Source organism: Sceloporus occidentalis, unplaced genomic scaffold, assembly GCF_023333645.1.
Source record: "Sceloporus occidentalis isolate IW3139 unplaced genomic scaffold, rSceOcc1.0.p SCAF_63, whole genome shotgun sequence".
NCBI lineage: Eukaryota > Metazoa > Chordata > Lepidosauria > Squamata > Phrynosomatidae > Sceloporus > Sceloporus occidentalis.
In genome coordinates this window covers 2,710,607-2,737,562 of record NW_028317043.1, presented here as the reverse complement: position 1 = coordinate 2,737,562, position 26,956 = coordinate 2,710,607, and the positions used below count along the sequence as shown (strand labels likewise).

Sequence of the window (26,956 nt, the reverse complement as noted above, 5' to 3'; positions counted from 1 at the left end):
ATTTAAACTCGGCGGTCAAGTGCCAACCTGCAACCTGCTCAGAAATGCCTTGGACACCAATAATGGTGCTATCGGCTGCGGGACCTTTCACATGTCTTATTCCATTATACAGCCTTGTGACCTTATTTCCATGATTCTTACCAGTTCCTTCTGAAGATGCCACCATAGAGAATTAATAAAATGAATGGTGGTCTCAGAATAGGTGGGTTAGTAGTCCTGGCATTTGTGATGAGGCAGGGTTGTAGCATATGACCAGTAATATCTAAATCCAGTAACCTGTTTGAGATGGCAAATGTTGCACACCAGGAATCACCATAACATTCACAGGTTTAAACATTATCACTAAGTCAGCCTCGTATAAGAACATGTGCAAAGGAAGAAAACAGGCAAATTAGCTTTTTTGCCATTAAACCTTTCAAACTTTGTTAAATTAGTTATTTTCCACCACAGTGCTTAGTTGTTGGCCAAATGCTTCTTCTGATGCAAAGCTGTAAGACATATATGGGGTTTGTCGAGGAGGATAGGACCTGTACAAAAGATCTGATGGCCACGGCAGACAGGGCTAGGACTATACTGACCTTTGAAATTATTTTAGGAACGTTTTTTGGTTTTAAAGAGCAGTCATGCTGATCAGTGACGCAAAATGATAAAGCGCTCATTAAATGTACTGATATCAGGCCCGTGATGTCACAGGTTAAGAAAATACCCATGCGCTGGGTTCAAAGATGGATCCTGTCTGTGCCATAGGCAGCGAAGCCTGTGGGGTACGATGGCCTTCGATGCACAAGGAGTATAAAACTATACCAGACTGCCAGTGACTTACTAAGTTTTTCTGTAAAGCCGTCATCTTGTAACATACTGTAATTTTGTGGTCAATGTGGAAGACTTTACACTTTGATTTCTTCCAACAGTTTCCAGAAGAACTTTGTGTTCGAAGTCAAAAGGGATTTTGCAAACAACTCAAAGGATTTTGATGCACATATACTCGCTGTCCTTCCAAAAGGTAGGACACTTTTGCTTGCTTATTAACCCTTTCAGTGGGCAAGGACACATTTACCTCCCTGGGGCCAGATTTTGTAGTGAAATTAGGTCTTTTGAGGGCTACCACTCCCTTTTAACATGATTCTAGGATTGGATGATGGACGTTGTGAATGTATTTATATAGATGCTTGTTTTTAACACTAAATTCTTCCATTTGCACATAAAAGTCAGTTTACATGACTGTAGATTATAGTGAAATCTTGGCTACTAAATGTATATCTGTGGCTATCGTTTAACTATCATTCCCGTGACGTTTTTCCAGCCGTAGGTGCTGTGAGCAGCAGTTGGTTTGGATTTACATCCCACTTATATGCCGTTCAGAAATCTTTGGCTCATATTTAATGGCGTTTTACAAGCTGTTATAGTTATATGCTTTAAAAAAAAAAAAAAAAATGCGCACATGTAATGAGTCTGCAGACATTACTTATGTGTATACTAATTTGGAAATTCTTTTTAGTGATTTTTATTAATACCAAAGGAGCGCTGAGCTCTTGGTACTGGACTCAGGAGTTACTATTGTCCTTGATGCGTTTCATGGAAAAGTTTAGCCGTGGAAAACCTGTGAAATCGCTCGTATCCTAAAGTATTTTGGCTAATTCTTTCACCGGTTGCTGGAAGGAGCAGCTGTTGTCTGGGGGCAGCACGCAGGCTAGTTCTGGTATCGGTTAAGCAGGTGCTATTCAATGTTTAAGTGTTTCCCTGGGATTTAATTAGAGATATTCGTATACCTCTCAAAGGTCCTTCTTTGGGACCCAAAATCCTCGCATTCTACCCTCCTTTTGCTTATTGTGTTTGGATATCTGTGAATCTGAAACTGGATTGACCTCCATATATAATAGACATTATAGAATACAGAATTATATAGAATATACATTGCAAAATAAACATAGGACTGTCCCTTTAACCGCTATCTTCATACTCTTACAATAATATTTGTATAATGTTCTTTCCATCAAACTTTAGTTTCAGAATTAAGGAAGCTCTTTGAGCCAAGCAGTAAAGTTATCTCCGAAATGAAAAGGTAGGAGCACGCCTATTAAGTAGACATTAGGATTTTTTAAAAAATATTTTTTTGTAAGTTTTGACAGTTTTTATCGTAGAAAAGAGAGAATAGCAAGGCGCTTAGAAGGAATTGAAAACGAGGCCCCTCCAATAATGCTGCAGAATCGTTTACTAGAGGAAGACACCCCGAGGTATATGCGAGCAACAGATGCATATAGCCCCCATATAGGTAAGAAACAAACTTTTTTCTGCAGCTCATTTAAGTATAGTTTGTGTCTTTCACTCGAAAAGTGAAGAAAAAAAACAACTGTCTATATTTGACTTTTTTTTTTTTTTTTGTAGGACATTCAAATGAAGAAGAAAACTCAGATTCTTCAATAGAAACACATTGTAGATTGAGAAGCCGGATACAACCACAAGGACCCCCAGTTGATTCATCTACTTCTGTTCAAATGGATCCACATGATCCACATGAACAAGAATCAAAAGCCGAGCGCATTGCCCGATACAAGGCAGAGCGTAGGAGGCAGCTGGCGGAAAAATACGGAATTGCTGTAGATTCAGAGCCAGATTCAGAGTACCATTCAAGGTTCACGTCATCGAGGAAAGACAGTGATACCTCTGAGAAAAGGTCAGGGCTCTGTGACCTGGAGGAAAGCAAGGATAGTAGTTCTGATTACTTGTATCGACCAGACAGTCAGGAGTCGCAAAGGGTTCGCCCGTTACAGCCGAGGAATCACGACCTTAATGAGAACCTGCCGGAGCAAAGTGTTCTTCAGAATCTGGAAAACAATAACGCGTTTCAAAGCATCTCTGAGTTAGATGGTAATGCTAAATCTGCCTTCTCTATTTTGGGGCAAAGCAGACAAGACATTGCTTTAAATGAAGCTCCAAGGTCACCCAAGTTTCCTCTACGTACATCGCAGACCTCATCCCCAAAGCGTCCGTCGTCCCCCATATCTGATCAACAGCAGAGTGAAAGCAGACAAGGGTAAGTGTGTGGCCATTACGCAGACTACTCAGAACAGAGAACATACAAAGCAAACATTTTGCGTGTTTTTTTGGTTTTTTTTTTTTTGCCTATTTTGTTCTGGCTTATCATGGTAAAATGTGTTTGTTGTGTAGTCAATCCTTCTGCAGGATGTTAGCATATGTTAATATTTAGCACATGATCCCCAGGTAATATTTTACTTTGGATTGGAACAATTTCCTTTTCATTTGAGTTTTTGTGATTGCTTCGTAGATTTTTTATTTTTTTATTTTTTTTTGCGTGTTTGTATGTTGCCTCGGGTCCTATACTACAGTTTTTGCCACAAAAGCTTGGTTATAATTATATTATATTATATATATATATATATATATATATATATATATATATATATATATATATATATATATTATATATATATATATTTTTTTTTTATTTTTTTTTTGACTTTAGGTGCATCTAATATATCCTGGTAATCATGGGTTGTCATCACATCCGTGTTGCTTTTGAAAATGTCATCCTTGCACATATATATTTTTAGCAAATATTTCAGAAAATTTTGTTACGATGTAGTCTGGAAGGTGCACATCTTCTGTTTTTAATAAGCTAATTTTGCTAAAGATTTGTTACTTTGATCCATTGTATGGCTGCCTCCACCCAAGTCACTTTGACAACATACCCATTGCTTATTCAAGCCTATTGTGTAGGATAAAACGGTCTAGTGATCACCCTTTTTCCACTTTGCCTCTGTTTCACCCCAAATCACAAGTTTAGATGAAGGTGCCTAGAGAGCCATTGGAATTCATACACCATTTATACATTTCAAATGGTCTCATTTGGCTTGACTTTGAAGGTGACATGTTCTGTTGATCACTCATTAGTTAAATAGACAGCTTTAGATCAGTGGTGCTCAACTCCAGTCCCCCCCAGGACCGCAAAGCAGCCAGGAATTCTGTGTTCTTTCACCTAATCAAGCATTTTAATTATGCTTTTAACCAAGATTCTCAAGTGGGAATATCCACAATCTGTGTCATTCAAGGTCTGGAGTTGAGCTCCATTGATTTGGATAGTAGTTCAAAGGTGTGGTTCCCCCACACACCCCAATTATTTTAAAAAGATTAAGCTTGTAGTCTCTCATGAATAGACTAACTTTTATAGATTAAAGGGCCCTTTCTCAATAAAAAAAAAAATTGCTGTCAGGAGCATTCTAATTGGTATTTGTTTGCCCCCCCCCTTCTCCCCTATCTCTTACATAGCCGAACGTCCCTTACCAAAAAGGTTGCGTCTCACTTCTTTCTAATGCACATATATGATTGTACTTTCTTCAAGATGAAAATAAGCTAAGACACAGTAAATTTTTAATTTGATTTACCCTATGTAGGGGACAGCTCACGCATGGGGCGGCAATGACAGTTTCACACAGGTTTCCAACGTAAATGCGTGTTTATTTAGATGTTGTAATCACAGAGCACCTTGTAAACAAAACAAACTATAAGCCTGTCCGGCTCTAACTAAACAGCAGGATACCTCTCTAGCAGCCTAAGGTCTGACGCAAAGCAAAGTAACCAGTTTTGTATGGGGTAAAGCTTCATACCTGGTGGGCTGCAGCGCTGGCTGTAGCTGCTCCTTCATTCAGTGTCTCCCTCCCTCTGAAAACCTAACAGCCCTTTCTTTTAAGGCCTCCTCCCCAGTAACGAGCTTAGGAAGCCTCACCTGAGAGCACCTGGGTTTGCTACCAGGCCTGGCTGAGGTAACCAGGTGAGACATATATCCCACCAACCACTCTCCCATACACTTTACCACACCTACTTAAGTTATATAATTTAATAAAGCTGACTTCATTGTTTATATAAATCAAATGGACTATCCCAACTATGAAAGGAGAACCTACATTAAGCCAAATCACTAGACCAAACAACTGCTAATTAGTATATAGGAATCTTAAGATTACAATCCATTTTTTTATTATTTAAATCTATCTAGAATCGGGATAGTGCTTTTTCTCTGCGTACTTCTTGCAGCTGAGAAATCTGAAACCGCACAAATGTTTTATTGGAAACTTAGTACCTTTCCGAAGCCTGGAAACCCTCTAAGGAGGTAAAGATCTAAAATTCTCACAATACGCTGCTTTTCCCAAGCCAAAAACTGCTAGAAAAACTTCCCAATTTTCAGTTCTCAGTATTGGAACAGGTCATGTTTCATTAGGTCCAGAGACCGCAATACTATTACCTAATGCACAGCTGCTCTTGGCACCGGTGCCTGCGACTAATTCCGAAAGCAGGTAGGAGAGCGGCGGTGGTGATGGCTTTGGGACGACTTGTTATGATTACTGTTGGATAATTATATATTTTATTTACGTTTTTTTTTTGTCTGAGGACATTTGTGATTTAGGCACAGAGATGGGCCAAGTCAACCAAGTGGTCTACAAATCTGGTAGATAGAGTAGTTTACATGGCTGTGGATGTCGTAATGGTGCTTTATACCAATAATGATGGCGCCATACGTATCTTGTTGTGCCGCTTTGGAAACCCTAATATTCATATCCCCTGCAATGTTTTCATGATGCCGCTTTGTGTAACGCTATGATGTAAAATGCTAATAGTTGGAGAGATAATACCCTGGTAGGCATTAGGTTGTAGAGAGCAGAATGGGTCGCCCCTCTTATAAGGCAATCATGAACATTGTATTTCAGTAACACCGTATAGATTCCTTTCTGTATAGCTAATGATGGCTTTGACTATCTTGTGCCTTATAAACTGTAGGGCAGGGGTCTCCACCCTTACATTTAAAAGGACCGCTTATGATTAATTTTATGCGCTACTTTGTAAATAGTGGCATTTAAGGGATATGTTTTATATTTTTATTTTTTTCCTGCATTTCTCTGTTAGTGGGGCTCGAATAGATACATTCACCATCCTCCAGACATAGAATTTTCTGTCAGTGTGGGAGAGGTACCTTGTATTAGTCCTATAGTGTCTTTTTGGTATAGCCCCACAGATTTGTGAAATGCCCAAATATCTGTGGGACTTCAGATGAGGGCACAATGTACATATTGTATGCGGTTTTCAGATCGTAGGTGTATTTAGTATTTTAGTTAGAAAGTGGGTTCTCGCTTCTACACCTCCGACAGATGTGGTTTTTCAAATAAAGGAAAATCAAAGTTGGAGAAAATCTTTAATATCCTGCCAACATTTTTATGTAAATGTTCATGCTTGCTAACCGTTCAGTTATGCCGGGTAATCTTTGGGTATTTTCCGACATCTACATATCTGTAGTCAAAAGAATTGCCGCTGTCAGTCTGGAATTGATGTAAGACCAGGAGGCCCCGAGAAAGATACTCATGATCCGCTGGCTGATTGAATTTATCTTATCCCTGTAGAGGAAATCGGCCGAAGGAGGAATTCAGTGAGACATAAGTCTTGTTTTTGAGCAACTCCAATGAAGGAAAAGCAGACAAACATTCTCCAAATTTACATTAAAAAAAACAGATTTGAGGACTAGACTGTTTATTACATTTAAAAAGTGAAATAAATAGGCTGATTATGTCAAGACAATTACTGTTGGGAATATCGGAAGAATTAATGCAGCAATATCTGCAGGAATGGACAGGCTTAACCCAGCATGTTCTAGATTAATGCAACGCTGATCATGCACTTGGTGCTTGGCCAAAGCATGGGCATAAAGGATGAAAGGGATAGCGTATTGGAGCACAAAGCAGCCGACAGGTGGTATGTAGAGGTAGATGTTAAATAGATCAGTCAGCCGTGTAGTTGCTGTAGATGGGCCCGCGTTGTGTTCTAAAAAAAATCTCGATTGGGCAAGACTGGGGTATTAAATGTTGAAAGTCCTACCTTCGGGGTACATTTACAGTGTTTGTGCTTTTAATTTATTTGTTGTAATACTTGCTAACCTCCCATCTTTTGTTTCAAGACTCTCCAGGGAAGGAGCATGAACTGAAGAAGATTCTCTAACGTAGCATTTACATTGAGCATAGATACATAGGGTCTTCAGTGAGCTATTGTAGGTGCTACCGGTTCTACTTTATGGGTTCTAAAGATTGTTCTTACAGGAGTACCAGTACGGTTTTTCAATCGTTTATCTGGTGCTCAAACGATTTAATGACAAGTATATATTTTATATAATGGGATCATGTTAAGGTTCTGTCTTTTCATACGGCAGTTCAGGGAAGCCGAAGCCTGAATGGTACCTCCAGAAAGATTCAGATGGGGAAACCCCGTCTCTCATCAGCTGGCCTTCCAGGTACCAGAGCTTGTGGCTAATCCTCACACTTCTAATTGAGCTGCTGGCCACCAAGTATAACACACTTCCATATTAACCATATAATTCCCTCCATTAACTCAATGGCTTCAATAAGCTACCTGTTTGCACTTGTGAAATGTGCCCCTTTTCCATACACATAACTGATTGGCATTTGGTGATCTGAATTTTTTTCTAATACAAATTTCCCATTTAATTAGCATGATTTTAAAATCCCACTTATGGTGTGCAGTAAAGCAAATCCATTAAACTTAATGTACCATGTATTAAATATATTTCCTTTTCCTTTATTATTGAAATGGCACAGCACGTTATCAGTTTAACAATCAAACCAGTCAAGATCTCGTTTCCAGAGAAGGGTCCTCGTTATCGGACCTCCAGTCATAAATTATGAATCCCACATCCAGATTTCCCTTGTGTCCAAACGTAGTCATCGCAGGATTTATCCAGAGGATGTGTAACTTTTGTTATCTGTTAAACACTGTTGTTACAATAATGGGAAGCCTACATTGTAGCCATCAAGTTGCATCTAGATGGGTTATAAAAGTAGCCTAATGGTATTCCATTGCTGGACATGTTTTGCCAATTTAGCATGCAGTTTCTAAATGGTATAAATGCCACTTGTAAAAGGATGCTTTATATGATCCTAAAGCTTTGTACTCTTTACAGTTAGTTTATGGAGTCTTCCTAAATGGGGCTGTGTTCATAGCAGGGCTGAATTTAAAATGGGCCATGGTAAAGTTTATGGGTATTTGGTAAAGTTGTAACTTCTTGCAAGGTTTCTTTAAAAGCTCTGTATATACATCACTTAAAGTAACAAAGTTTGCCACCCTAAATATTCTATGCTGTCCTCACGGTTGGACATCCCTGTCTGTAACTGAAAGCCAGACAACGGCATCTTTTATATTATCAGTCAAATTAGGATTCCTAGCCTGTACTTTTTTTCAAGTAAAAATCTATACAGAATCTTAAAGCAAGAATTTTAAACTCCTGGTTTAAAAAAACTTTGCATTTCAAATGCTTATTACTTATGGAAATGGTCCAGCTTTTTGTAGCTGTAGCTGAGCACTTAATGTTTGGAGTCTGATGAGGTTGACCCCCAAATAGTTATTGCATGACATTAACCATAATCCTGCTTTGGATATATTTTTATATGAAAACCTTTTGGAAGGGTCTATGATGGAACCAGTAGTATTATTTCACTATCTGTACTTGTGCAAAATAGGAGTACCTGTACATACGCAATTCCTCCGTTTTAAATGTGCCTTGTGTTCTATAGTCAATGATTCTGGTTATTAACTCATTACGAAGGGATCAGGGATGCGTGATACAGCACAGCAACTCAGGAGCTACCCAGCTTTTTCTTACTGCCTTTTGCTTGTAGAAAATGAATTTCATTGTAGCAAAGACGTTCTGCACTGCTGTCCTCCTCCATATGTATTGTTCAATGGAGAGAAGAGGAAACAATTTTTAGTGGTGAAGGTCTAGAATGTCGTATTTTTATCAAATAGCTATTGTAACTCCATGAAGGAACCTAAAAAAATCACATTAATATGTTAAATGTTTTAAACATAGTATCTTGTGCCACAAAGGAAACCATTAACACCCTACTTCCTTGGATACTTTTCACTTATCTCCACCTAGCACCAACATGTAAGTATTAGGCTGAATTCTTTCATGTAGCCATATTTTCCTTGGGGTGTATGTAGAAGGGCCACCTAATCACCTAGTAAGTGGTCAACATTTATTCTTACTACACGAATCCCGTGACAAGTTCATTTCCCCAGCTGTGTAATGGGGCGTCTTACAGCTCAACCCAGAATAAATAGTGAGAAAAGTGGCCATGTCTCCAAAACCAAACGTGCTTCCTCTCCAACTTGTATCTTCTCTTTAAAAGCCAGACCTGTCCTTAAGGGTTAATACCTGCCTCCCCTGCTTTTAGTTAAGTTGCATAAGGACTTTTTTATTATTTTTTTTTTTTTTTAATTATCTGTATGATGTACAATCCAAAGACTTGAAAATTGACCAAATTTTATAGCCAGAATATAGTACCTTGCACCAAAAAATCCTCTAAACATGTTATCCCGTGTGTTTAACGATCAAGTTAGCGCGGCTTCTTCGATTTGTAAATGACTTTTTCGTAAGTTTGATTCAACCGTTATTTATAGTCATTTATAAATGTATTTTTATTAACTTTTTGCTCACCTATATAATGGGGAAAATGTTTTGTGTCTTTCTGGGGAACCAAATGGTTCAGTGTATTTTCACTTGCCTTTGTAAGTGTTGCAGTATGAATCTTATTTTTTTTTTTTTATTTTTTTTTTTCCATGTACAAAAAAAATTGACGGTGATGATTTTAAGTAGTTACTTTGTCCTAACAGATTTATAGTAGCCGGGAACATCTTTGTTGCTTAACGCCCTGTTAATTCTGTCTTTATCGGAAAGATTTTATTAGTGGAGAACATCTTAAGCGCTTTAGAATTCCTTGTTTAAGTTTGACCTTGTTAAGGCCTTTTTTTTTTTTTTTTTTCTCATTACTGGGATTCTAATTACTTTTCTTTTTTAAAGAGTTAAAGTTAGAGGCAGGCTGGTCAGAGAGGAGAACCTTCAGGGGAGTCCCATACCTGACACGGAGACCTCTGTCCAAAAGAAGCACCATCCTGTGCCCGTTTACTATGTGCCGTTCCAGTCCGAAACATCCGCTTTTGATAGGGTTTATAAACAGCCGTCCCCTGCTCGTCAACCAACACACGGCTACATCCAGCCTGCTGGGGCTGCTCATTCGTCTAAGATCGTTACACCGCGCGAGACTGAAAATATCATGGTTTCGGCATTTACCACGTCCCTGAAAAATCCCAAAGCTGTCGGTGAAGTTGACGCGGAGAAGGGCTATCCTGTTTTTCGAGATCATAACAATGTATCTGACTCACTCAAGCAGGTGGTCAGTAATGGTAAATCCCATAGTCCTAATGATGAACAACCTGTCTACATGTCATATTCTGGCAAGCCAACAAGAGAAATTTCCCCAGAACGCAAAGAAAAGCTTATCAATAAATCACACAGTTTTAGCTCGCAGGAAAAGGTTCCAGAAACCTCTGGAAAGAGCGAAGCCATTCTGTATCTTCAAAGAGCATCATCCTTCTCTCCTGCAAAACCTCAAGGTCCTGCTAAAGAGGTTTCTACCATGAAGCATAAAATGCTAACCCGTTCCATGTCAGACTCTGGGACCCAGAAGCAGGGAGCCTTTAAGGTCAAGGATCCCGAACCACCGAAAGAGATGGTGTTTTTAAGTACTGAAGAAAGTGGTCCCATCGCAAACGGTGAATCTGGCATCGTGGACACCAAAGTATCCGTAGCCCAGCTTAGAAGTGCTTACTTGGAGACGGCAAGCGCGAGCAGAAAAGTTGATCAGTGGGTGATATATACACTTTTACCCATTGTTTATTCCCCTATTTTGTTTGTCACATGCATGTCCTCAACCAGTCCCACCACTGTCCACGTGAACGCACTAAAACACACATTAGGGTTATACACAAAGTATCCTCTGGTTTCACGGTTTGTTGGTGGCACCTCATCACCTGTTTGGAGTGATTTTCACCTTCACGTTTTTGTTTTGTGGTTTTTGCATGCGGTGCACAGTTTTGAAACTGTAACATTTCGTTGTAGTGTGTAGAGGAGATCCTCACTCAATTATCGTTTTGTTTCCCCTCTTTTCTGATAACTTACGTTGTGGTTACAAAGTGAACCTAAGGCTGAAATGCAAACATCAAGTGTTGATTTGCCTGCCAGTGCTGAGCGGGAAAGAGGCCCTCGGCGGCCAAGACTCTATTTCTCTCCTGGTGATAATAGAAAAACATCTGAACGATTTAGAACTCAACCTATTACGTCAGCCGAGCGAAAAGAAACGGATAGGTACGCATCGGAACGGTTAACCATTGAGTCCTAAATAAAAAGGCGATTGAAGCCGGGCTCGCTTTTGGATTGGCATGTCTGTGTCTTTAGGCAGCGGACGATTAAAGCTTTTGTATGTCTGGCATTTTGTAGCCTTTGAGCTACTGTCCATTTTTAACGGTTGACCCCCCCCCCCAATAAATTTCCTGCACAACGCACCGCTATCAACATTGATACGTCTTCTCAAATTACTGTTCTGTTTGGCTGAAGTAGTTTTGCTAACAGGTGCATGTAACGGTTTCATATAACCTGGAGCCGATACATACGTGTTGTATGAACGGTCGCTTTCATTTGCACAATCCTACTTATAATAATTATACAGCAAAGCTCTGCAGAGGTTTGTATTTGATTAGTTTGCAGTTTATTATTTAATACAATATTTTACAAGCATGCTATAGGTGTGTTTTGTTTTTTTTTCTTCATTTGCAGTTATGAGTTTTTTGTTTTTTTTGTTTTTTTTTATAACTTAAAGTATTAACGGTGTTTATGGCAGCCAGTTATCTTCCGCAATATTTAAGGTCTTCTACCTTCCACAGGTCAGCACTTGAAAAGTCTGAGGCTACGGATGGTAAGTATTGTTGTTTTATAACATTCATTCTGTTTTCTTTTTTTTTTCTTTTTTTTTTTTTTTTTCTTTTTATTCCCCACCAATCTAAATTCTATTGACCAGCAGCATATCAGGATACACATTTGGTCCGTGAAAACAAGTTGTTTTAATTTCACTCCATGTTATTGCTGGCTCCTCAGCATTTGTTTTTATTATTTTTTTTTATTTATTTTTTTTTTATAAACCTCTACACAAATGTTATGTTTGGCTGGAACGGTCATCCCTACGACAGTGTTGTCTGATACGCTTCTTACATCATCCACTTGATGCTTTCTCCTGGCAGCCTCGCTGGTGCCGAAAGGAATCGGGTGAATCGTGACCCATGAAAAAAAATACATTACTTTTTTTCAATGTTAAGTGCAAGCAGATGGTCCAAAAACCGTGGATTTGAACAACGCGATAGTTGGGGAAAATACTTAATGTTTTTCTGATCAGTAGGTCAGAGTGCATTATGAAAATTCTAGTTTGTAAAACTCTTTTCACGCAAGCATTTTTGTGACCACAGTTGAAAGGTGCAATTGTTTTATGAAGTTGATGGGGCTGTTTTTAGTTTCTGAGAGTAATTTTTGGAAAAGCAACAGTGAAGTTCGGTTTTTTTTGTTGAAATATAATCGTAACAGTTGAACTTTTCCTCTTTAAAAGATATGTTTTCATTTCTGCCCGCAGAGGAAGCAAAGTTGGATGAACGAGCAAAACTGAGCGTGGCGGCTAAGAGGCTTCTTTTTAGGGTAAACAGAATGTTGCAGTAGTGGAATGTAGACATGGATCTTGTGCCTTATTCTTAGGCGGACATGCACCTGAATAATTTAATGTGATAAATGTATCATAACATTATATTTTCATTAAAAAGGACCCGATCGTCACTTTTTTGTTATGATCAGTATGTTAGGAGACAAACCTCCAGACGAGGACAGTTTGCCTGTATCGATGGGGTTTCGGGTTACAATAGGTCTGCATTCTTGATAGTTTGACACCTTTTATTCAAATTTTAGCTTAGCTAGAGGCGCGTTCTCTCTGAAAGATTTATTGGCCCATTTCGGGTTTCTAAACGTTCCTAATGTGTCGGTTACCTCATCACTGATTGTTTTGTATGAGATACGTCAAAGTACCCCAATTTTGGGCTATATATTTGTTACTGCAGAACTCATCCCTTTCATTAATGACCTGTTTTTAAAGCACATTGTGTGATGCTTTCAGGAAATGGAAAAGTCTCTGGAGTCGAAAACCACTAAACCCCGTTCACGAAATGCAGCCGTGGAGCGTAGACTTCGTCGTGCTCAGGACCGGTCGCGTACGCAGCCCGTTACCACCGAGGAGGTGGTGATCGCCGCGACGTAAGTGCCTGACGGAGCAACCTGCGCTGCTCGCTGGGGTTAGGATAGAATTGGCGAGGTGTGGGATTTGGGTAATGTCTGGTTGGTGGGTGTTGAGTAAAGTGATGTCTCCAAAGCAAACTTAAATGGGAATAGAAAAGGTGATGAATGAAAGTGAATAAAAGACACTTCTCAGTTTGCTTATTTTATTTATTTATTTATATATATATATATATATATATATATATATATATATATATATATAAATATAAATATTACTGTGTGGTATATCAAGCACACAGACACTTTTTGCAAGGAACACATCATGTGATGTAAAAGCAGGCTCGCAATAGGTTGTTGCCATATAAACTGGAGAGCGCTTCATTTTATATAAATGTTTTGGAGGAAATATGATTTTTATGGTGTTTGCATCACATACTGCAGTTAAATGTACTTGGTTTTTTTTGGTATATTTTTTTTGCAAAGTCTATAAAACATGTTTAGGAATCTTTGGCTAATCCACACTTTGCATTTTTTGCTGGATTATGATATTGAATGGATCTGGCTATGGATCTGGCTATGGATCTGGTTCCAGTATTGCGCAGTTTAGTTCGCTAAGCACTCATGTCATTTTATAGATTAAAGTGCAGTTTATATAAATAAGAATCCCACCTTCTTTGTATACCATGGCATAGGGACTTCAGAACAGGAACCCAATTGTTATGCTAGCTCTGCCACCTTTTGCCACAGCTTTAGAGAAGTCTGTCTTAAAACCAACAGGGCCTTGTTTGTTTTCTAGATATTTGGTTTAAGAAATCTTTTAATGGCCTCTGCCGTCTATTATCGGTTCCATTTTAAGGAGTATGGGGAAGAAAATACTGCAGTTAACCCTTTGCGTGTTTATATTGCTTTTCTCTTATCCGAATGTCTTTCCTTTTCGTTCCTTTTGCTCTCTTCTCCCGTGTTAGCGAGCCTAGCACTGCCTCGCACGCTGTGTCCGCACACACCGTTCCCCCGAGAGTACGTAGCCCCACTGTAACTAAGAGCCCCGTGCAGCGTATCAGGTATAAAAGGCTCTTCGTTGCATGTCGAGAAACAAGAATGGCAGATGCCTCCCTTAATTATTAAAGCGGCCGATAACCTTTTTCTTGTCATTAACCCTTTCCGCGCCGTTTAACACTTCGGGTCTCCGGAAGGCTGAGCTGTGCAATGAGCACCCCTGCAAAAAGTTTAACGTTGATTTAAAAAATTAACTACTCTTGTACCGTTACTGTACTGACTTGCTTGTCTTTGTTCATTGCACGTTCCAGGAGCATCCCTTTTGTGTGGTTTTTTTTTTTTCTTGTAGGGTAGTAAATTGGATGGCCTTTCTGTGTTTTGTCTTTATGTCTAAGCGTGTGCCATAAAAATATCCTATGCATTTACAGTGCCTTGTGAGATACTTCTTGGATAAAACTCAAATCCATGAACTCCTATAGCTACAATAACAAGGTTTGCACCAGGACACAATGTATACAGATTAAAGGAGAATGATTGCGTAATCTTAAGTGCTCTGACATGAAAGGGCATGCTGTAACATCCAGAGATCTTTAAGTGCTTCCAGAACGCGAGCGTGTAATATTTAGTTTGTTTTGGAGCAGGTCGGTCATTTTTCTTGCCTCGCCTCTTCTCCCAGTTTTGCCAAAGTAATGAAGATGCATCGGAGATAAAATATTTGGTGTTCAGCATGTGCCGTGTCTCAAACTGCATGGTTTTGTGCATTAGAATGTATATAAGTGTAACAAAGCGGATTACGGATTGCATAGGCTCATGAGCTCAGCGTGTTGGCTCCTATAGAGTTAAATTGCATGAAGCGAATCCGTCCTTACCCCATGCGTTCTCTACTCTGTACCTTGTCAGTTTGCAGGCCTCTGCGCACCATAAGGCAAAGGCCAGGGAAGAAAAGCAAATCTCCAAAGAAATGCACGATGAACCGAGCATTCCTGAAGAGCCCGACTCGTCCTCCCTGACGCTGGCTGAAAAGATGGCGTTATTCAATAAACTTTCCCAGCCAATCACAAAGGAGGTGTCGGCCAGAAGCAGGATGGGAATGAAACAAAGGAGAATGAATGCTCGCTACCAAACTCAGCCGGTTACGTTTGTAGAAGTCGAACAGGTATTTCCCCTGAATTATTCAGATAACCTCTTAACGGGGAACACCCCACATTTTTTTTTTGTATTAGAGAAGTGTCTTATGACGACCCCCCCAATGTTTGAATATTAATTTAGAAAAAAAGCCTTGATTATAAGACTACCCTATAAGAAAAAAGTTTCATCAGTAAATATTTATACCCCATATATGCCACTCTTCCTCCCTGATATGCCTTATCCCCCCCCTGTTTGCCATTCTGCCCCCTTATATGCACCCCCAACTTACCGATGCATCCCTAGACTTGTCCCCTGTGCTCCAGGCTCCCTGGTGTCAAGTGGGGGCAGCCCTTGAATGTGAACGACAACCTCCGCTGCTGCCCGCTACTTCCGCTGGGGCTTCTATGGTGGAGCACCGGAAAGTCATGTCATAGAAGCCCCGGCCGAAGTGCCGGCAGCAGCAGAGGTTACCAGACAGGAGGATCCAGGTCACCTGCAGAGCTGCGGGGGATCTGGATCTTACTATTGTAGTCAGACCTGATCATAGGACTGATCATAGGATGACCTCGAATGTAAGACGAGGGGTATTTTTCAGAGCATTTGCTCTGGGGGAAAAAACCTTGTCTTATAATTGAGCAAATACAATATATTGTCAGTAGGGTACATGCCTACCAAGAATGGTTTTTTTTTTTTGATACTTGAAGCAGAAGAGCAAGAGTTTTTCTAGTTTCGTATGTATGTCTTTCCAGTGTTGCTTTTACTGGCCAGACTTTGGACACTAAGAGTGCTATTAACCTGAGCTGGAGCAGTAGTATTGATGCAAATATGCATTTTGTTGTTTTTACAATAATATGTGACTTGCGTAAGGACATTTGACACCACTTGCTCCATAAATATTTACTCAATTACGATGCGCGCTGATCAGTCACGCTAACTAGCTTCACAAATAGCTGGGGTTACACGTAGGTGAATGCTCACACGGAGCATACATAAATAACTACTACTTGGGCTATTTGGGACAAATGCATACCTATTCCTTACAACCATACAACAAAAACGGGCATCCAGGAGCATGGTGAGAATTTCCCTTTACCCGATATGTATTTGCGTTCGGTGTGATAGGAGAATTTGCTTTCCATGGTGAAGTGGAGTAAAAACTGAGCCACGTGTTATAGCCAGTTGGCTAATGAATATGCAGATGAAGGGTTCTACAAAAAAAAAACGAGCGAGCATTATCTGTAAATCCTTAGCATATCTATAAACACCGCGCACCACGCTGCTGGGATTTGGTGTGAGCGCAACTTATTTGCAGCAAGTGGAAGAAAAGGTCAGATGCTATTTCTGTATAAGTAGATATTTTTACTACCGGTATATAAGTAAATCGTCATGTGATACCGGGACATGCCTGACGTCCCTGCAGCAAGCAGATGGTGTCGCAAAAAAAAAATGTCTACATTTCAGATCACATCTCCATTTACCTACCGGATCCCTTTTGTATTGTCACCTGTGAACAACTGACTTCTAAGTTATTTTATTGTTTCTAAAACCCGACAATTCTTTATATTCTAGCAATATTTTTTCCAAAGTGCTCACGTAAATTATGTTTGACCTGGTTTTAAGATAATAAATAACAACATGTTAATGCTTTATTATTATTGGTGGACATTCCTTTTAATGTTGGAAACCCACCTTGAGGTTGACGGCTCCAGACGTCCATAAATGCTAATTATTTTTGTTAAGCTTCACTCTAAGACTCAAGTTCTTCTCCCAGAGCATAGCAGCTACCAAATCTTTATTATATTAAAGTATTACCTATCGCTGTGACATATCTAATAACTTTTTTCTTCTGAATATACCTTTGTATGGTGAGAATATGAAGTGTAATGCGTGACATTGTTTTAGTGTAGAACACGGCAAAGTTAAAATAGTGATTCATTGTTTGTTTTTCCTTCAATTGTTTTTTTTTTTGTTTCCCCTTAAATCTGCCCAGTTCAAAAACGGAGGTGAAAAGATAGCTCCGTTATCCCAGAACGTTGTAACTTCTGTAGCAACTCTAACCTCTCGTCCATCACCTGCATCCCCTGGGGACATGAATGTCATGAAGTCCTCTGCTTATGATGAAAGACTATCGAGTGTCTCCAGCATTTCCACCATGCTGCACACTTCATCGGAAACCGGAAACACCACAGAACGAAGCCTGCTGCTGTCAGAGTGCTGGAGTCCCTGTGCCAAAGATAAAGTCGATGAAAAGAATTTCAGGAAACTAATGGCAGACGAGTCGAGTATCTCGATAATGGAAGACAGCAACTTCAGCAAATGCAGCTCAGTCCAGAAGGAAGTCCTCCATCCTGTTCTTCGTGTGGCTAAGGAGGTGGAGGACCAGAAAGCAGCCGGGCAAGCTACTTCAAGTAGGAACGCGGTGGAATTGTTCAGCCCCCAAACACTGTTTCAGCCTGTTCAGCATGGAGAATTCCAAGTGCCTGACACTGCCCCGCAGGTAGATGACGAAGAAACGAAGCAGCACCAGAAGAGAAGCATACAGAGTGAATTGAGCATGAGAAGAGCGCTCGCAGGTAAGGCGCCAATAATTCTGCTGGGTTGTTAATGTTTACTTTATTTTATATGCCGGCTGATCTTTTACTTTCACCCAAACGAGTTCAATGAGAGTGAAGTCTCCCTGTAGGCAGGATTGAGTGCTGTACGATTTATGTAGCTGTTGAGAAAACTGCCACTATCCTCAGCCAGCCCTCCATGACACCTGTACCTCAACGGTAGTAACCCGAAGATAAAGCCATCTGTACCAAGCACCACAAGCGCAAGCAGATCGTTCAGATGATATTCTGTTTGTTGGAATAGAATGGTGCAGTAATCTGTAATTTAACATTTACAGAAGTAATTTAATAATAAATTGTCATTGTGCAAAGCCCACGGGTAGTTTTTCTAAGGGTTAGTGTGTAGCCTGCTGCTCCGTTCCAATGAGTGTCGCTGGAAAGTGTCCTACAATAACTCAGACCTTCTTACCTACAGATGATAAAGTGAACAACCTACTAAATCTCACCGAGGTCTTTGAATGTTAGGTTTATGCTCTGTTTGCAGTACTTTGACAGCTTAGAAGAGGCGCTCTATGAACGGACGGCTGTTTCTCCCGTACCTTGTCAGTTGAAATTAATATTTTGCAGGAACAAGTTTTCTTAAAGGGACTGTGCTAGTATTATGTCATCTGTGTTTACGTATAGCTGGTTTTATATTCCGGGGGTGGTGGGGGGGTTTATTGATGTAACTTCAAATGTTTGTATAGCTGCACTAATAAAGAGTAGGTAAACGTTACCTCTATCCTGGAGCTGCTCAGGCTGATCTTATTAACTGATAATGGATTTGTGGAAATCTTCTTGTCAAAAAAGGCTAGTTACAAAGGCTTAGATAAATCAAGCGATAGTTTCTCTGTTGAACCATCTATTTTTCCTCCTAACCATGATTCTTTTCATAATGCTTGTCACTGTTCCGCATGCTGTGATCGATTAGCTCCCTGCTGTACGGATGAGCTATTAAGGCACTTTCTGCAAATGGCGTGCGTGACGGGTTATAAATAGGTATAGGTGTGTTTGTGTATAAGGGTTTTTAGATCGTTTGTAGATTACTGGGAAGCCGTTTCATGTTCTGCAGAGGAACAGGTCAATTGTACTATAGGAATTGTGGGCTTTTATGCTTCTTCAAACAGCGGTTAAAGGGTTAATGCAGGCATATGGCTAGTGTCACTGTGTGCTGTAAGTGCTGCGCATGGATTTATTTCCTTCCTCGGAAAACAGAGCTGTTCTGAGCACTGCAGCCAATCATCCAGCGAATGGCTGGGGAATATCATGCGCCGGAGCAGAATTTTTATTAAGTAAATATAGATCATGGAGATCAGGGGCTTAGTGCCCGGTGACTCGGGCAGGGGTGTAGGGGGGCCGCTGTCATCCCAGAAACTGTCCTTGGAGAAAGTCTGTCACTTGTTTGGGGCAGAAGTTAAATGACCATATAGTGTTATATAATGCCCACTTTATATGTTCTTTGGTTTTTTTTTTTTGTTTTTTTTTTGTTCTAGCAGCAACCCAGGTGTCTGTGTATGACTTTTATGCTTTTTAGGTTGTCTGCTCTCAGTCTAGCTATCTTATACATTTTTTGTCATTAATATGTATGCTAACACCTTCGTGACCCTTGGGATGTGACAAGCCCCAGGTGACAGAGGACGTAAATGTACGTCTTATGGCTTTTGCACCAGCAATAATGTTTCCCTGCCAATACACTGGTGACCAGGCTGTCATTAGACAACCTGGGGTCTCCTCTGTCATCAGGAGATAATCAGATCAGTAAGCAGGGAGCTGGTGATGCTAACGATAATCAGCAGCACCAATTACATCATATTAGCAGAGAATGGGCCACCTTTCATTTGGGGATTCTCTGCCGGCAGTGTCAGTTGTGACACCACTGGAAACTCAGGGAAAAAATCCTTCCCAGGTTGCTCCAATCCAAAGTACAAAAATAAAGAAAAACTAAAAAGTGTAGAATGTAAGGGGAGTATCTTCTCCCTTTTTATATAACGCAAAAAACAAAAGCTCAGGTCACTTAGCGGGATAAACCCCCTGTGTCACGAAAGGGTTAAACAGTATTCTGTTACCGTCTTTTTGTCCTCTTAATATTTGCAGTGTGTGCTCGTTCTGAACAGTGATTATGTACTGCAGCCTAGTGTTAAAGAGGTTTATTAATGCTTGCTTTGGTTATTATACTTCGTTATGTAGCTGGATTCGGAATCTTTTTGTTTATCCTGCGTTATAACATTGTATCTGCTTGTCTGTGTCTGGTTGAGCTGCGGGGCATCATGTCTGGCATATCGGGGAGGCGTGTTTGTCTAGAACCGTTCTGAAATGTTTAAACCGCCTTGTTGGTCTGTTTGTTTTTAACAATGGCTTTATGTCAGCATTGCTTACGGAGTAATTGTCACAGTCCCACTTCTTCGTTCGTAGCTTTTGTTTCAAATGGCATTCTGTGAAATACGGGTAGTGTTGAAAATTGCAATATACTAGCGCTGATATGTTCGTGAATGAATTGCCCTCGACTACCATTCCCACCATGCTCGGTGTGATCAGCGTTGTAGTCCTCAGCCGCTTATAGTTTCCAAACGGATTGCAGGAATAAGGGGAAACAGATGTTGAGTTGTGTTCGGGTCACCCGGGAAAGGGTTAAGGGAATGACTGTAGCATGTGACCGCTCTCTAATGCTCAGCCTCTCTTCACAATAAGCAGAGATCGCTGAGCCGGCCTCTGAACTTCTTGGCACTGCAGCAGCGAAGCCTGTTTCTCACACTTCGCCCGCCGTGTCCTCCAGACCACAAGCATCCGAGCCGAGCGAAGAAAACCCCTTCGAGAAAACAGCTGAGCTTTCCTCTGCCATCAGCATCAAGTCGGACGAGGAGCTCGACGACCTCTCCGGCAAAGCCATGTCTATCCGAGACAGGTAACGCTCTGCGGCATGTGATTAACCCTTTCCCTGACTGCAAATGCATCTCCCATGCTATAGACAAAAAGCTTGTGTATGCAGTTACGAGACGTGTTTTTAATTTATGCATAGGACTATTTTTTTAGGCTTACTCTGACCCCTCGCTCGTTTTCATAATTTTAAATCTTTTATTTCTGCAAGCGCTTTTTAACCCCTTTCTCCTGTGATTGACATAATTTAAATGAACTTCACAATAAAGTGGGACTGCGTATTAAGACAGATGCAGCCTTTATCCCTGTATAATGCATAAACTCGCTCTTACAAGATTCATAAAGAGGGAGTGTATTTGTTGTGAAACTGATCTGGGTTTATACTGTTTCATGCACGGCTGAGCAAATACAGATAAACTACAATCCTCATTGTCCTCAAATAGGGTCATGGGAATTGTACTGATGACTTTGTTACTGACACCAACATCAACACGTGTATTTTCTGTCTATATATTCATATTTCAATCATATATCAATCCTTGGCTGTTTAAATACATGTTTACAGATATTTGGAGATGTTTTTTATATATATATATATATATATATATAATATATATTTATATATATATATATATATAATGTGTGTAAGCGTTTCCAAAATGCTAAATTTACGTAAAATGCATATAATTTCACGTTTTGCGGAGTTTTCTCTTCGTTCCCATATTTCATTTGTTTTGATATATTTAATCACCTTTTTCTACTATTACTAAGAAAAAGCAGTGTTTGTCTTTGCCGTGATGTTCCAAGAACTATTCTGTTAACCTGCAGGTTCCGGGTTACTTAGAGTTTGTGTGTTTTCGAACATTCCATTTTACATGGAAACGCAATGTTATCATTGTCACTTATTGATGTGTCTTCTGCTTTGAGGTTTCCTTGATGATTTAAAGGGACGCATGTAATATAGCTGTGAATGTATTTTGGGTTTGTTTGTGCTGATTGTTGCAGCCACTAGTGGGAGCCACTGGGGCATTTTGGACACCTTTTTTGTAGCAGTTTTCAGTTTGCATGTTATTTTTGGAGTTCTCTGTTATAAACAGTCCCTCGCTTTACAAAATCATAGCAGTACTTAAATGTTTAATAACAGCATTATGTATGATATCCCAGGCAGTCTCCAACAAACATGCATGTACTTTTAATAGGCATTCTTCAGAATGGGGGGTATTCTGCAGACCTGTAGCATCTCATCCAAGGCCTCGTTATTATGTTTCTGCCAGCGGCACGAAAGCATTCCTATTGAAATCAATGCAAGTTCTTTCTGTACATGCACAAGGGGGCCTTGTAAGATTCCCCCCCCCCGGAACCTCGCCAAGCTAGAGCTGACTGGCAGGGAGTACACCGCAGGGGTAGAGGCAGGAGGTGTGTGTGTGTGTGTGTATGTATGGTGCCCACTAGTGTTGAGAAAGTCCTTAGGGGGCTAGTTGTAGGAAAGGGCAAATTAGGTTTCATTGTATTCATCTTTTGGACGTTTAGGCATAAAGACATTGCCAAACCCAAATTGCGGTGGGCTGTGCAGTTATAGTTTTCCAACGTTGGGTTAAGGGGACTATAGAAGTGAAAATTTCTAGAAAATATAGTATTAAAGAGAATCCAGCTTTTACAATATAAACAGGTTCCCAATCATGAAGACGGGCATTATAGAGGACCAGCTTAGCACCCTTCGCAGGAGAAGCTCACTGGGGTTGTGGTGGTAGGACTCTTCTCACAGACCCTTGATTATTCAGAAATGGGAAGAGGTGACAGAGCCAGAGAAGGTTGTTTATGTGTCTTTAACACAGGTTGTGGACAACCTTTAACATTTGGTTATGTAAGTCTTACAGAATTACAAAACTATTTGTACATTCTGTAATTGTAATTTTGGAATTGCCCCCAGGGACCATCTGAGAGCCAGGAGTAATAAGAAACTCCATAAGATTCATCTATAAAGCAAAGACGATTGAGAGTTTCTGTGCTATTCCACATATCTACCACCCTGTAGAGTTTTCTGTTTCCCCTCAGCCATCCACTTTATCATCAAATCATCTGGTTCTGTACATATAAAGGGTTGTAAGTCTCTCATGGTATCTGGATGTTGGCACATTAAGCTTTGCATGTTTAAAAGCCCCTTTTCAGCTTTGTGAAATGACCAGCCAAGACAAGTCCCCAACGACCTAGTTTAACCTGGTAGAAAGTTCCAAACCTCCATTTCTTGTCCGTGCTCGCGTGAGCGTCGTGGCGTTATGCAACGGTGACCGCATGGTCTCGGATCTTGGTTTGTATCATGTAGTCTTCTAAACAATGCGGCATATCATTCCTTCTTAGGTTGGCCCTGTTAAAGAAGAGCGGCGAAGAGGACTGGAAAAACAGGCTTAACAAAAAGCAGGAGTTCAGCAAAGTGTCTGTCATTGAGCGCAGCTCGCGCACGCAGCTCTTGGAAATTGAACAGTCCCTGCAGAAGAAGGTAAAGATAGCCATGTTTGGAAGAAACTTGTCGTTACTTGTCCCTGCACTGGATGTATCAGTCATGCCTAATTAAAGCTAATTGCTACTGCATGCTAAAGCACTAGAGTCAGTTTTACAGCCACCTGATTTCTAACCTCTCCTCTTGGCTATTGCATCCTCTAAATGTTTTCACGAAAAAAAAAAGGTATTTGTGTCCAAACTAATGAAAGCTTGCGTCCGAACTTCTACAAGCCTTTGCTTTGTATGGAAATAAACTGCAGCCACATCATTCCTTGGCATTAGGATTCTCTTTGATAACGCACAGACGATTGGAATAGATAAATACCGAGTGCTAATGTTCGGCTGAAGTGGCTATAAGAGGGCACTTATACTCAAATGTTGATGACGAGGGACAGCACTCTAGAACCAGGTTTTTTTCATGTTTCTTGACATATTTGTCGTACCGCTAAATAATGTGTCTGCTTTACTTCTGGTGTGAGTTTTCAAACAGAACAGGAGCACGGCTTTTAATCCTATGGTAAACATGCTGGCGTCACAGCAGAATAAAGCAGACCCCCCCCCCCCATATTAATTCTTAAAATGTTTAAATAAGTGGCCGCTCCTTGAGATGATTGATATTTCAACTTATGCCATTTTTAGCTAGCTGGAAGGTGAGTGAATATTATAAGACATTTTCCCTTTTTCTGCCCTATTTCTGATTAGTACCTCTACCTGTGCTGCCGTCCTTTACGGAACAGAAGGAGTTCCCATGTAGGGAATCCTCTATTTCTGTGTAACCTCCAGTAGCGCTATGTAGAAGTTTGTACTACCGGAAAATATGCAAGAAGTTCCCTACTATCCCGTACCTCAGCCTCCTGCTTAACTTCAGAAGAACACATCTTGGAAATTTGTGTCTTTAGCTCCAGTTCTCTTGTAGCTTTATTATGTAACGTTCTCTTTTGTTACTGTAAAGAACAGTGCATTCGTGATTTGGGTGAAGAACATGTCTTATGGGAGAGGACAATATAAATTGTGGGTCATTGTGCACTTTGAGAATCATCAAGGCAATGGACCTGTTTGAGAAGAGCTAGCTATAGAGAAGTCTCATGCTCCAGCCTGATGACATAATACATGAGCTCGTTTTTATTTAATATTTCAGTTTTAAGCTTTTCCAGTGTCACAAAGCCATTCTCTTTACTGTGTTAAGATGAAAGAGCCTTGGGAATTCCAGTAATGAGTACCATGCCATATCCAGTAGAGAGTATACTTTGGGATTTCACTTCCAGCTGATCGCCACATGCTGTTCTCAGATCTTGGGTAATAAACATTCATTCCCATGAATACTGGAGACTTAAGATAAAAATCCTTTTCCTCCCTGACGTTGGGATGCAGTTCCAGGTGGAAAAGGTTTGGGGTATATATGTTGAATCTTGTTTCTCCATTTACATGGCTTAACTTGAACAAATTGATGCTTGCAATTTGCATGAGAGTCTGTATGCCGGCATTGTTCTACGTAATTCATCAGACTGTAGTCCATTTGTCAGAGCAGGTCTTCATCACACGAGCTCCTGCGAGATGTAGGTAAAATAGTATATTTTACCTGCGATATCACAGGTGCCCAGGTGTCCAGGCTTGTTAAAAATGTACCAACCACCAGAATAGGCAATATTCTTCAACAGTGTTGGTGTGAATGGTAGCAAAAGTAGTCCCTGCAAAAACACTCGAATGTTGGCCTCTTGGCTGAACTTCTGCATGGAATCTGTGATTTGTCATTCTATGGTTTTTACCCTAATTTATTAAGTAGGAAGTCACAACTTGGTCTCCCATCAAATACCCTGGTTTTACAAGTCAGGTGTTTGAAACGTTTCTGTAGTGTACCCAATTACAATAAGCACATATTTTTGATTACAATACATAATTTACATATTTTGCGGTTCAAACAATAGAAATAACTTAAGGAATATTAATGGTCAGAATAATAGCCTTGTACAAATAGACTACAAACTTCATTTCCTACCCTTTCAGTTTTGTTGGCAATGGGTTAGCAGGGAAGAAGACATTCAGAGCGAGTGCGTGGGGGGGGGGGGGATTACTTCTTTGTTTCGTTATGGGTCCCTCATTTTCGGAAATTCATCCGAATAGACTGAATAGTTAAAATTGGTTAAAATTGAAATTCAGGAGTGTACAGGATATCATGGCCATAATTTCCAGCTCGTGGGATATTTATAGTTTAATCTCTGCCTTTCTTGGTTGGCTTCTTGCTGCCATTAGGTTTTACAATGTAAGCCTATAGGGTACCTATATAGGTGACTTCTTTCACAACAGTATCACCCCAGGTATAATACACTCCAATTGGTGGGGAAAAATCGAGTACTAAGTGTCTGTAAAGTCTTTAATTTCCTTTGCTATTGATGTATGATGGTCCTTGCAGTTACTTAGACATGTTTATGCAGACTTAATGGTGTAACAAGCACATCATTTCGTGATGCACTTTGAAAGATCAAATCACACCTCATATTTTGTTCCTTTCTCATGAAGCCCCTTCCCTCTGCTGGACTTAGCCCTCCACCTGATCTATTAGCCATCCCTGCCGCAAGGGAAATGCATCGATATGCGCGTATACTTGCATTAAACATGCGCAGCTACAATTGTGAATTGTGTGAGATTGTTAACCTTTTCTTGTTCCTGCTTGTGTTCTAAAGTCTTTAGCCAGAGTGCACTGGCATGTACTCAGGTCACCTACCAAACGTCTGCAGCGTCACCCTGTTTGTTTCCACCTGTAGGATGAAGGTGGTCATAGAGATGATTATGTCCCTTGTAATCGGCTGTGGGTAAGCCGGACTGAATGATATCCGCTTGGAGGGAACGTTTCTAACACAGGCGTCTGTGCGGTCATGTGTTGTGCAGCCTTAAAACCTGTGGCCTATGTGTTAGCCGTGTCTGCGTCATCCCCGTAGCACCCCCAGGCGTTTCTCCCGTCCGCAGTACACTGTGGATAGGAACTGATGGCGGGTGAGGTCGGTGACCTCCTTGGATGAGGAGGGTGGTTGTAATGTATCTGTGGACATGCAGTGAAAACGTTATGATCTGCCCTGCTGCGCGCCTGGGAGATTGGATGATGGATAAGCGTACCGTTCGTCCATCACGGCTGCTATTTGCCCATCTGTAGGCTCCGTGATCTTTAATTGCCCACCGCATTCCTTCTTTTAGACTGTTGGTTTGCAGTAACGAGGTCCCGTGTTCTGCATGCCTTTTTCTGGGCTTAGTAAGGGAGCTGTGTGTTCGCGTTTCTATTTTCCTACATTTTCAGAATGCTGGGCGCAGTTTTCTTGCCACGTTCGTATTTCCATCTCTCGCAATGTGCTTGTTTTTGATTTTTTATTTTTTTTCCTCTCCTAATTTTCTTGCTTTGCTTCTGCCCCTGTCCGTAGGAACCTGTGTATGCTTCTATTTATTCTCCTGCTATACCTGCTGCCTATAAATGCCAGTATTTTGTTCCTATAAATCAGGTGAGGAAAATGTGTGGACCTGCAATCCTTCTTCCAATGCAGCTTCATATCCCTAGCGGGTCTGGGCCTTTTATTAAAGCTGTTTCTGGTGTCCTGTATGTTTCCCAAATGGTTGAAGAAAAGAATCAACCCGCTTCCTTCGTGATTTTCTAAAAGGTTCCATTGAAAGTATGTGATAGGTAGAGCCCAGTAACCAT

The 26,956-nt window shown here is 40.5% G+C and overlaps 1 protein-coding gene across 1 annotated transcript in view; it reads left to right on the top strand.

The window, feature by feature from the left end:
- Positions 1-2,039: 2,039 nt before the first annotated feature.
- The window catches only part of LOC149287186 (supervillin-like), a 47,156-nt gene continuing 22,239 nt past the window's right edge, over positions 2,040-26,956 (top strand). The window contains exons 1-12 of the mRNA XM_089493181.1: positions 2,040-2,062; positions 2,142-2,272; positions 2,386-3,034; positions 9,878-10,629; positions 11,051-11,221; positions 11,733-11,828; positions 12,534-12,595; positions 13,065-13,201; positions 15,080-15,335; positions 17,298-17,880; positions 20,590-20,800; positions 23,131-23,269. Of these exons, the coding sequence (XP_089349307.1) occupies positions 2,055-2,062; positions 2,142-2,272; positions 2,386-3,034; positions 9,878-10,629; positions 11,051-11,221; positions 11,733-11,828; positions 12,534-12,595; positions 13,065-13,201; positions 15,080-15,335; positions 17,298-17,880; positions 20,590-20,800; positions 23,131-23,269 (3,195 nt within the window). The 5' untranslated portion in view covers positions 2,040-2,054. The remainder of the gene's footprint in view (positions 2,063-2,141; positions 2,273-2,385; positions 3,035-9,877; positions 10,630-11,050; positions 11,222-11,732; positions 11,829-12,533; positions 12,596-13,064; positions 13,202-15,079; positions 15,336-17,297; positions 17,881-20,589; positions 20,801-23,130; positions 23,270-26,956) is intronic.